Below are 12996 nucleotides of genomic sequence, written 5' to 3'. Positions count from 1 at the left end.
CATTAGTTTGTAAAAGACCATAAGACATGCTTTATATATTAACTTGTCTTTTTTTTTTTTTAAGTTTGGAGTCAATCAATGGTTTTACTGGTGTTTGTTTTTCAGTTTTTTTTAGTGTTTGTCTAACTAAAGCATCTTATAATCCAGCCATACCAAGACTCTGCCAACCCCCCTAAACCACATCTTCCATCTCTCTGGTGTCTGAGGACATGTTCTCTTCTACGGTGACACTACTGTAACCCTGTAATTACAAAATACAAAGAGCATTCCTCAAACTGGTTAACCGAAGCTATGAGAGGGACAATTATTCACCCCCCACACACACCACCACTTCCACCCTCTCTCGCAGAGCAAACCCTACAATGGAATAATTTAACAGTAAGAGCAGAGCAGCCTTGTAAACACAATAGTTATGTCTGCGCTCAGAGGAGCATGGAGCAGACAGGCAGGCTCCACTAACTCTAATACGTGTATACTTCTGTTCTGTGCCAATGCCCTGCTCATCGGATTCTCTCATCATATAATACTGTCATTATTAGTATTATTATTAGCATGGTTGTCTGATTTGAAGTAAGTTCAGAGAAGTTTCAAGAAAAGAACAAAATGAAGGACGTTGGACAACTGGCTTTTTTCTTTTTCTATGAATATGTATGAAATGCTGCGCTCGACCATATGTGAAAGCATTTAATGACAAAGTTGTAAAAGTGTCATTTTTGGCACATAATTCTCAAGATGTTCATGTTATATTTTATTACTTTGTCTGATAGCATATATTGGGGGCATTTAACGTTTTGTTGCCCACCTACCTACTGCCTGTACGAATACACGTTTGCTCAGTTTACCCACCCTAACCCAGCCGGACCAGTTTCGAGTAACAATCGTCCGGAGGGAGGCGCGTTTATCTCTGAATCCCGCACTGACATGGACAATTGATTTGTCCATGTCAGTGCGGGAAAAAAATCCCTGAAACAAATGAAACACTGTGTTCCACTTCCCTGCCATGCCTCTCCTTCTTTAATCATTATATATATGCAGTTATCCCTTGTACATGTATGTTATTGTGCATTAAGTCATTGGGCTTATAGTAAAATTACACACAGCATAAGCAGCAGTATGTGCGGCTTTTAAGAAATAAGTGTTCTTTGATTAAAGACTAACACGACACTAACATCCTGTGCAGGTGGGTGTGACAGAATATGCTGTGTAAATGTGTGTGTTTTCCGTTTGTTATTATAGAATGCATTAAGCCTTGCAAGCAATGTGCACTTAAACACTGAGCCTTACTACACCACTTAATGTCTCGCAATTACTATGGTAGACTGCAGCTATTTATTGTGTTTGATTTCTGTGCCATGTAATCTATTGCTCTTCATATAATGTTCAGGAGGAAAGGCACAGGACAGGAAAGGGCACCAGTGCTTCCAACCCAATATATGTGGCTAAATCGCACTTTTATTTTCTGGCCTTTAACACTGTGTCTGTGTCTGACTAAACGCGGTGAGAGGCGCTGTGTGGCAGGATGAAGTGTGTTCATTTCCTTATTTATTGACTCACTTGCTTTTCTCTGAGTGTTTGAAATTAATAACAGCCAGCAGAAATCAGACAGAGGCATGAAAATCAGCACTTTCCCTGCAGTGAAGCCATTCATCAAGCTAACGAGGGGGAGAATAGGCGAGCAGAGGCAGAGGAGGAGTGTTCAAGGGGAAGGAGAAGAGAAAATGGGACGTCCAGAGAAGAAGCAGGGTGAGCAGGTGCACTACATGGGCTATAGGGAGTGTATGTATGTGCATATGTATCTGCACATGTATGTACACATACATATGCACATGTATGTGCATATGTATGTGCACACGTATGTGCATATGTATGTGCACACGTATGTGCATATTTATGTGCATATGTATGTGCACATGTATGTGCACATACATGTGCACATACATGTGCACATGTATGTGCATATGTATGTGCACACGAATGTGCATATGTATGTGCACACGTATGTGCACATACATATGCACATACATGTGCACATACATATGCACATACATGTGCACATGTAAGATAAGATAAGATAAGATAAGATATTCCTTTATTGTCCCACATGGGGAAATTTCATTGGTGCAACGCAGGTAGATACAGAGGTATCTACCTGCACATGTATGTGCATATGTATGTGCACACGAATGTGCACATGTATGTGCACACGTATGTGCACACGTATGTGCACACGTATGTGCACACGTATGTGCACACGTATGTGCACATGTATGTGCACACGTATGTGTATATGTATGTGCACACGTATGTGCATATTTATGTGTGGGGAATGTCAAAAGTGACAACACTGTCTAAAAGGCAGCAGCTTGTCTGTGTGTGTATGTGAAGTTACACTGTGCAACTGTTTGAATAAAATGACCACATTTAAAAGCTCTGGTTTCTTAACCTTTTTGTCCTCAGGGCCCAACTTTTTCTGTACAAAGTAACCTGGGGCCGAATCACAAGTATCATATTATACTGATTGTGCTGCCCTCGAGGAGGAGCTCATGGCCACGAGGCCCGGCCCCACTGTTGTCAGGAGTTTGTGTTCCTGCCTTAATGAGCACGCTGTTGGGATGATCATTGTGTGCTTTACATTATATTTACTTCTGCAGACTGGAGTGTTCCAGGCATTTCAATTAAGTGTTCATCTCGCAATGTGGCTTCACTTGCTTAATTATTAGGGCAACAAAATGCCACACATCAGGCAGTTAACACATTGCATGTTGCTTTTATGAGTTACACATTTGAAATATACATTTTGTTTCGGACTAAGGTATATTTTTTTGGGTGGTCATTGTACTTATTTAATAGATTTATAGAGTTGCTGAACATATTTGTCTCACCTATTTATCCGCACATTGCCTATTGTCCAGAACTCAGAGAATAAATGGATTGTGGTTTAAAACAACTTAATTCAGCCTCGAACAGGTAAATTAGGTTTTTGTTTAAAAGACTAATCTAAAATGGAACTAAAATTCTAGTGTGTAAATGTGAGCGCTTTAGTCATGTGCCGGTGCTTTCACTTGATTGCATATTTCCAATACTCTTTCCAGCACTGTTTTGTTGGCGTTTCATTGCTTGTCTATTTTTTTTATATGTCGTATACTTGTGCAGCCAAATCTCCGGGCGATCATGGGCGGCCCCCTGCCTCCTCGCCCTGACCATGTCTTCATCAGCTCTGCCTCGTGACACTTCACTGGAGATTTGACAACAGTATCTCACCAGTGCGTGGCTGACTAAGCACTTACTGCTGAGCCTCTGCTCTTAGCGCGAGAGCGGGGCACCACGCTGAGAGTCCTGCCATAGGAAAATAATTAGCAAAGTGGAGCTCGGCCCAAAGACTAAACATGGGATTGCTGCACAAATTCACTCTTAAATCTCTTTTTTTTCCTCCCCTCAATTTAACCAATTTAATATTTAAATTATATTGAAGATGTAAATATGTTGTGAGAGTGCTTTATTTGTATAAGTTAAGTTAAAATATAAACCTATTCTGGTTTCACCGGGGATTTAACTGTTAAAGGGACAGATTTATAGTATTTTGCTGAATTTTAATTTTGGCATTTATTTTTGGTGACTATTTCTTCTTGCTGGTCGGTTGCATGTCATGACAAAATCATTTTCACTTTGTATGAATAAAGCTGATCCCGATTCTGATTCTGAACTGATTCTGTTCATGCAGATTTTACTATAAGAGATTCCACATCTAATGCCTCCCAATATAATCTATAATTTATTTATTAGACTAGGAGGGGTTTTATAAAGAATGCTAGGAACACTTTCTTACAAAATAGTAACTTGGTTTTGTTATTTAGCTGATTGCATGATTTATGAACTTAGAACTGAGGTTGGTGGTCATGAGAGAAGCCTGTTTCACTGTACATACCTATATATATTATATGAACTTTAATCTTAGCCCATGGTGTCTTTGGTCTCTTGGGCTAAATATAGTGTCCTCTTCAGTACAGTCTCTGGTTTCTTAGTCCTTTCTGAGAGGCATATGGAGCACACACTCGGCCTGGGTTAGGGTTAGAGGGAGGGGCCTCACACGCACCTCTGAATAAATCATCCTTTGACTTTTGACCTATATGGAGTGTGTGGTTGTTTTTATTCTCATGCTCTGCTTCTCAGTAGCCTCTTCACCTCGTCCCTGTCCCATTCATTTCCCCTCCACACGACAGGTCAGTGGATCAGTTCCATCTGCCCTCTCTGACTGCCTCCAACATCATGGCACCGCAAATAGAGCGCGATAGGGCAAAGAGCGCAGAGTCAAGCGGTCATAGTGGGATCAAAGACACAGATCTCAAAACAGGCCACACTTACAGTTGTGACGAGATAACATAAGTGATACTGCTTCAGCATTAGTGAGCCACCGCTTTTCGCTCGCCCCCGGATGCCCTTCCTGCCTCTCACTCATCTACAGTCACTGTAGTCTCTAAAGGGCCCGGAGAATAATTATATTTACACATTCCATAAACTGTCAAAATATAAGATTTATCATTATGTATTTATTGTTTTATAGTTTTCACTTTTAGATTAGAAATTAAAGTAAAGTTTTTATCATTTTGTGACAAAAAAAATCAAAACTTACAAAACTGAACTTGATATTTTTGAGGCAATTTAAGCAGGATAAAATAGTCTTACTTATGTAGAAAGTTACACTCTTGTTCCAAAATTATGAATTTGTATTGCATTTGCACTTTGAGCTTTACAAGTACAAAATTGACATCTGTTCATCTCTTTAAATAGAACAACAACAAAAAAACACTGCACTGTGCATCATACACATGCATTCATATACATCCTCCTTGCTCTATATTTACTCTCTATTTTTCAGTGCCTTATTCCCACACCTGGCAGTTCATCTTTGTCAGCACATTTGGAGTCCTTCAACTCCCTGCTGAGCCTGAACTCCGGCGTTGTGTTGTGGAGCAGACCCAGAGGTGCACCTGACATCTTAACACCCACCATTCAGGTAACTCACACTTGAACTGCAGCTTTGACCTCCCGATTAAGAATAATGCTGCAATCAAGATGCCTCTTGTGTCATTTTTTATCCAGCTATCAAGTCAAAAACAATACTGGAAAATTGTAAATAAAATACAGTGAATATTTCAAACTTTTAATCTTGCCGGAGTGTATAAATCCTTAATAAAATTTATATTTCCTACCTCTTAAAATCGTTACTACAGCATAGACTTGTGTGCACTTTGATGTAGCTGGAGTCACACAGCAGTGCATGGAGGTGTGGAGACAGCCCAGGCCTGGTCTGGACACTCTTTCCCCAGGCAAGGACGCTGGGACCTGGCTCTCGGTCTCCATCACTCAGCCTGTCGTCCTGAGCTACGTGGCCAGACTGCTCATTGGCCCCACATGCCCCTCCCCCTCCCTTCATATTCATGGATTTGCATAGAACAAAGACGGCGCTCTGGCGATTGCAAGACTTGAAGCTACAAGCAGTGGTTCTGTCGTACCACTCCCAGCTACTTGTCAGTGTGCAACATCAATGTATCCACACGCGATGGAGATTTACGAGACGAAGGCGGACCCCCTCATGGTTTTGCACTTTCATTCATGTGTTCTCCACGGTTGTTTATATTCCAGAGCCCAGTGCAGTTAGGAGAGGGCATCTAATTCACGGTGACGACGCGAGAGGGGAATCAAAGCACTTAAAACACTTCATCTAAAGAAGATTTGTCCTTGTCATCCCTGAGGCCTCTTGTCCTGCGCCCTACTGAAGTTAAGTGTACCTGGAACACAGCCAGCTACTGATCCTATACGCTCCACTTAGACACAATCAGGTAAATAACGGTGAATACACCCATGCAGACAATGGTGCGACCTGACAGACATGGGAAACTATCAACATTACTATTACAAATGGGAATAAAACAATCAAGCTCCTGGAGTTCACTCACGTCCTTCTCGCGGTGCATTAAATTCCCCCTGATAACAGCATCATATAAAGAGTGACTACAAGCACTAAAGGAACACCAAATAAAAATTAAACAAACAAATCAATTACATCCATCACACACACCGTTTCGCTGTAACCATCTGCCTTTTTAATGTACTGTCGAATGGGAAATTAACCTAATTAAATATCCTGTGGTCAGAGAAATAATATGTTTACTCTGCAACCCAAATTTAATGTAAAAAAAAGAAAATAAATGACCGAGCATGTGTATTTTCCTGGTGAAAGAGAAATGAACATAAACCCTCGAGCTGTGTCACAGTTTATGACTCCATTATGGACACTTAAGCGCATCCACTGTGGTTTAAAACACTTGCAGACGCAGTGTGTGTGACTTCTGCCTCTCCAACGTACCTTTAATATTCATAGATGTTTCGTGTGTGTGCCACCAGAACAGTATGTGTGTAAAAATATGCTCTGTACTATCGTGACTGATGAAAATTAAAAAAAAAAAAAGGTGTTTACCTCAGAATCCAGTGTGCAGAGACGGCGACTTGCATCACAGGTGAAGGAATTTTCTCGATGACCTAAAGGAGCACGAGCAGATAAGAAGCAAATGACAACTCTTCTCAACTGACCTGCGAATGACCGTAGCATGCTTAGTATAATAACCTGACGATTCCCCACTAGATGTCACTAAATCATACACGATGAATAAAAATGAGGGATAACACATTAAAAGTACTGATTTGTTATACATTCAGTACAAACCATGTTAAATTAAGCTCATTAGAATTACACCGAGATTGCATTTCTCCACAGCAGCTTCAGTCGGTGGCTTTATGCAGTGGCAGGTGTGAGAGGTTCGTCTACCCACTGCTCATTACCAGCATCACCTGCAGCCGCCTTTCAAGGACAACTTTATGCACGAACGCCGGCATTCACTCGTCCACTTAAAACCCGTAAAACGCCGAAATACAATATACTTGAATAATAAATCGATATGTACATGTTTATCCATATGTATCTAAAATATAAGAAGAAATAATGCGGTGGTTTGAATTCCATAACATTCATAAAACTTGAATTAAATGTTCTGAAATTTTGATTAAATTTAAAACACTCAATTTGACTTCAAGGCTAGAGCTATAGCAAAACCTACTCCTCCCTCACAATTTCTTCACTTCAGGTTAATCTTTCACATTGCAATGCCAATTTTAACATCTAAACCCAAAAGGGAAACACTGCCACTTCTATGTATTTCTCCTTTTTGTGAGCACACCCACTGATGTACTTCTAAGTGATGTGGGTGTGAGAATAAAATGAACTTCACGCCGTGGCAGTCTGAAGTGCCATGACGCCAACACACTCAACATTTTCCCTCTGTTGACCCGATATCACTTACTGGTAATTACTATGCGCGCCTGTGATGATATTTGCACACAAAACATAAAAAGAATGATCAAACAATATACATGCGTTAAGTTAAAACACCAAATCTAGGTTAAATGTGAGTGGGCTGCGTCTACTGGAAACAGTCTCTTTCTCACCCGATAATCACGAGTTTAAAGGTGGAGGACGTGCGCCGACCAGTTTACGTAACTTATTGAAATGTTACTAAACAAACATGTAGCACAATTGTAATGTGGCGCTGTCCAGTCTTCGATTCCTATCATAAATATATATGTGTCACGAGCCAATCGCGTTAACATCACACATGCAAGCTTTTAATTTTAGCGTCTGATACACTGGCTAACTAACTATTCCTTCCTCTGATCTCGTATGACAAAGTATAACGCTTGAGTGAACACTGAGCTGCATTTGTTTGCTGTCAAGTGCCCAGTGTCAGCATTCCATCCTGATTCATCATCACACGATCAATAGCTTTATCACTTATATAATGTATGCTCTATGCTGATCCCACAGAAATAAGTTGAAGGAGCCTTGGCAAATCAAATACAGCCCCATGCAAATGCCATTGCAATTTAAAGTTAAGGTGATGAGAAGAGATAGATGTCAAAAATCACCGTAAAAGTGCGTGTGAGTGTGCAAAAGGTTTATGTTTGTGTTAATTGGAAAGAGTGACTAACAAACCATCTATATATGTCTTATATATATATATATATCCATATCCTTAAACACTGCAGGGTGGGTAAACTGGCCAAAACAACATTGAATCAAACTCATTCTTAGGTAAAACGTAAATAATATATAAATAATAATAAGTTAAAAACTACCGAGCAAGTATTTAGAGTCTGAAATTTTGCTGTCTAAAAATATCTGCAAGTTTTGATTTTACAAAAAGAGAATTAACACAGAAGAAAAATACATATTCAAAGTGGAAGCAAAGCAGATAATCTAGATAATAACTTCCGGCCTCATAAAACTACAAATGTTCTTTTGTCACTGATTCTGCAACTCGTTATTAATCTTGACTTGTTTACCTCGATTAGGCTAAAGTGAAGTTTAAGGATGTGATAAAAGAAAATACAGAAAGCTTAAAATTCTCTCCAGGACGAAATAAATCCAGATAAACCCAAAAACGCAGCGGTGCTAATGGTGGGCTCAAATAGATGTAATTAAATAAATTGAGGCAGAAGGGGAGCGTCTTGGCTGTAAATTGCCTGGACTGTGCATGCTTAGACCCGGCTCTGGCACAGCTGCATGGAACTGCACTCACGATTTATCATCTCTACATCGCAGGAGCCACCGGGCCACACCACTATTAATCATCTGCAAAATCATTTAATTCAGCCAGAGCCCCACCATTGTCTCAGCCGCTCACATCAGCGCTCACTCTGCAACATCACACACCTCAAACACCCCAGATGTGAGCGCTTGGGCTATTTCTGCATGTGCACTTGTGTAGTGGCAATAATCTTAAATAAATATATATGTATAACAGTATAACCGAACGTCCCAGTCTTTCTTATCAGATCATCTCCATCCTGTGTTTCCTTCGCTCTCACACTGTGAATGAGCAGTCTCAATCACCAGACTGGAAAATCTAACTTGTAAGTGTCCTCTAAAGCTGTTTTTTTCTTCTTTTTCTTCCTGTTTTATCGAGAAAGACACAAATACATTTCTTGACCCAAAAGGGTGCAGCCAGAGGAAAGTTGTTCTGTGGCGTTTTCAACACACAATAAGGCACCAACGCTGTATAAGATCAGTGAAATGTGCAGATGACTAGAACCTTAATACTGAGGTGACATCCAGATACAGGGTGTAAAAGACACAATGTTTAAACCAAATGTGTGAATGACAAACTCATTTCACCTTTACTGAAGAAGCCTTTTAAGTTTGTTTCACTGGTGTAATATTTCAAATTATTATAATAGAAACAAATTTCACACTGTTGAAAGTGTTGTGAGTGTGTAAAGATGCCTGTGATCTTAATACAGATGTTTGAAATAAATACACACATGAATTGTAATCATTAGGACTGTAATAATAAAACGTTAGTGTTGCGGATCATTAATTGTGATCTTTGTGATTTGATCCATCATCGCACTCAAACCCCTGAGCTCCTGGACAATCCCTGTGCGTCAAACGCATGGTGTAGCTGACTTACATTTTCACTTTGAAATTTAGGGCCACTCCCCAGGGGATTTTATTTTGTAAAGCAGTAATATGATGTAGTGTAAATTAAAAACAAAAAATCTACATAAGCAGAAATGTTTGTGTTCCCCTCCAGGTGTATTTTTCACGTCAAGGATTAACACGTCAAACAAAGTGCAGGACTTATTGAAGACAGTTACATACATTTATTGCATATCATTTAATTGTATGAAATGAAAAACGAGCACATATAAACATTACATATGGTTAGTGAATGAAATAATTTTGCACAGCAAAATATATAATATATATTATACAAGATGACGATTCATTATCATATTTTTTTTATATATATTTTAAGGAGGATATGTCCCTCATTTTGTACATGCAGGGTTTCAATCCCCGAAGAGCCAAACAATGTCCAGACATTATTTAAATAGATAATTATTGCTTTGCAAATATCAACTTTGCACAGGACAGCTGCTTTTTCTAAATTCAACAACATAAAAGTATGAAACTGTTACACGCCATGCGCAACACAAAGACACACGTAGTCTAAAGTGTTTCCATGGGATTCCAGGCGACCTTAGTGCACTTCAGCTCAGTACAGTTCATTTGAATCCGGATAGACAAAAGCATGGCGTTTTTACCCAGGCCGCAGCTACAAAATGTAGTTTTTCTTTCAACTCTTTAGTTTTCGATACAATGAGACGCGCTCACACTTGTGTCTAAAGCACATGCAGCAAAGCGCTGTGCACTATTACTACACTATTAACTGGAAACACGCCAATTCTTTCAACTAATATAAAAATACATGTCATCTTTTTCTTATCATTTGAGCGCAGGCGTCAATATGCACTGGAGTATAACTTATGTAATAAATGAAACTACGCGTAGGTCCAGTGAACATGGTATGAATGAGCTGCGTGTCCTTCGGTGGAGTCTTTGCGCGGACACACGCAGCACAGAGAGCCCTGTGCTCCCGGTGTGCTCCCGGTGCACCCCGGGAGTCGAGGCTCTCGCCTCAACACAGCACAAATGCCCAGAGTTCATTGCATGGGTGGAAGGGAAGTCCTGTCACTTTTTTGATAATGCCCCAAAAAAGTGAAGCGCCATAAATGAAGAATGAATATCATGCTGGAGTCATCCGACAAAAGGACATCTTCAAGCACAAAAAGAACCATACATGTCCAGCATGCAGGGCACAGTCCACACTGTCAGTCATTTCAGTCTTTTGCGGCTCAACACAAAAACAAGCAAACATATGAGATGGGGTGACGGCAGGTCCTCCACAGACTGGCAGACAAAAAGGAAAGAAAACTTTACAAAAAAAGAATCTTGATGGATGCTGCTGGACAGACTGAACTCAAAGGGAAATGATGAGAGTTGATGAACTTGACAGAGTATCCTGTGCACTGGTGCAGGCTGGTACACCGCGCAACAAAGTTGGATCAACTTTAAAAAAAAAAAAAAATAGCGAGTAAAATATTGCAAGTGTAATAAACTGTCATATGCTTGGACAGTTTCACTTAGAATTTGACAAAGGACGAATTTGTCAGATAACTTTCTCACACAAAAAAAAAAAAAAAACTAAATCAGCCGAAAAAAATATATAAAACGAAAGTCAGAAAGGTGTCGAATAAGTTCTTGGTCTAGTGGGCTTACGAGCCAAATCAAAAATAAGTCTTAATAAAACTTTTATCGGCCTCTCTAACTTATTCTTTGCGGAGAGGGGGACTCACATGAAAAACTCCGGGGATGAGGGATTGTTGTCACTGCTCGAGCCGTTTTCTCGGAAGCCGGTGCTGATGAGCTTTTCGTACTTCTCCTTGTACGCGTCCCTCTCCCGGACCAGCCTGGAGATCTCCTGTTTCAGGTGCTCCACTTGCTGCAGGAGCTGGGTCTTCTCTCCCTCCAGGACGTGCCGCTGCTGCACGCGCTTGAAGCGGCAGGACTGCGCGTAGCCCCGGTTTTTTAGGGTTCTTCTCTTCTGTTTCAACCGGATCACTTCTTCTTTGGAGACCCCCCGTAGCTGCCGGTTCAGCTCGCGCACGGACATTGAGACGAGCTGGTCATCAGAGAAGCGGTCATCGATGCGCATGTGCGTGTGCCCCGGGACCGAGCCGCTGCTGGACTGGACGCCGGGCTGCTGGTGGTGTGCGCCGGCATGGTGGTGGTGATGGTGATGGTGATGTTGCCCACCGTTTTGTGCGGCCGCCGCGGCGATCACTGCGGAGACCACGGCCGCGGCAGAGCCCATCTCCTCTCCGGCCATGGCGCCCCCCGCACCGGCCGCTCCGGGGAACTGCTGGCCCCTGGCGTAGCCATCGAAAGACTGGAGTTGGTGACTGCTGTTGATGAGAGCCTCAACTGCGTCCTCGGGGCTGAAGCCCAGTGCCTCTGGGTTAAGCTGCTGTTGATAACCGGACATCCAGTAGAAGTCCTCTATGTGCGTCTTCTGCTCGCTCCCTGAGCCCGGACTGGGCGCAGAAAAGCTTGGAGAGGGGGGCACCGAACTGCAAGGCGTGCTCATCGGGGTGGAAGACAATGATCCCCCGGCGATAAGGCGACTGCACTGGCTGATGTTGCGATCGGGCTCCACCGGCTCCTTTTTCACTTCAAACTTCATCAGATCGAAGTCATTAACATATTCCATGGCCAAGGGACTGGTGGGCAGGTCGGAGTTGCTCATTGCCAGTTCTGATGCCATCCTCTTGCTGCTGACAGTCCTCCAAGCGGGCTGAAGAGCAGCTGTCAAACTGGTCTGGTTGGGAACAACGTGAGCCACTTTAGGTTTTCAAGTCTTATATCTTTTTAAAAAAGAAAAGCGAGCTGTTCTGCGTTCCCCTGCGCAACCACCGAGAGTTTGTCTTTGCAGACTAGTGCACAGACACAGCGGTGCCGCGCGCACGAGCAGCGGAGTCCTTTTTCAGCATGTGAAAGTCGGCGGTTTTGGATTTCAAACATGTAACACTTGTCGTTTCTTCATGAGTGCGTGGCGCGCGCGGAGGAAGGGCAGAAGAAGCTGAAAGTAAAGGCAGCGAGTGCCTTACTATGAGCTGCTCTCTGCTGGGGCGATTTTTTCGAGGGATCACACAGCAGATGAGTTTAAGAGCATTGTAGCTGCCCTGACGTCAGGATGGAAGTGGGAAATTGACTCGGACGAAGAGCCAATAGGGTCGCAGGCTGGGAGCTAATTACCATATTCTAGTGTCGAGAAGGCAAACTTTTCTCAACTCTCAGAGGCTGTCAGCTGACTGTCAGCTGAGACACAGCTTCACCTTCTCACTGCGCTCTCCTTAATTCTCTATTTCATTAATATCTACAACAATGTATTTCCTTTGTGCAGACTCACTGAGCCTGGCTGTCAGGGAAACCTTTCTGCACATGAAGACATTTGACAGAAACTAAACAATCGCTGAAAAGAATGTCTCTTCTTTATTATAAACAGCCTCATTTTATAGAAGGTTAGTCACTTCATCACC

The 12996-nt window shown here is 41.8% G+C and overlaps 1 protein-coding gene across 1 annotated transcript in view; it reads right to left on the bottom strand.

The window, feature by feature from the left end:
* Positions 1-12626, bottom strand: part of mafa (MAF bZIP transcription factor a) — a 67739-nt gene extending 55113 nt beyond the window's left edge. Inside the window, exons 1-2 of the mRNA XM_072465724.1 lie at positions 11254-12626; positions 6479-6540 (exon numbers count right to left, since the gene is read on the bottom strand). Of these exons, the coding sequence (XP_072321825.1) occupies positions 6513-6540; positions 11254-12221 (996 nt within the window). The 5' untranslated portion in view covers positions 12222-12626 and the 3' untranslated portion in view covers positions 6479-6512. The remainder of the gene's footprint in view (positions 1-6478; positions 6541-11253) is intronic.
* Between the last annotated feature and the right edge of the window lie 370 nt (positions 12627-12996).

The sequence above is a fragment of the Eucyclogobius newberryi genome, unplaced genomic scaffold, assembly GCF_026437365.1.
Source record: "Eucyclogobius newberryi isolate DKJ021-1_F unplaced genomic scaffold, fEucNew1.0.hap1 SCAF_5, whole genome shotgun sequence".
NCBI lineage: Eukaryota > Metazoa > Chordata > Actinopteri > Gobiiformes > Gobiidae > Eucyclogobius > Eucyclogobius newberryi.
This window is presented reverse-complemented; position numbering and strand designations above follow the sequence as displayed.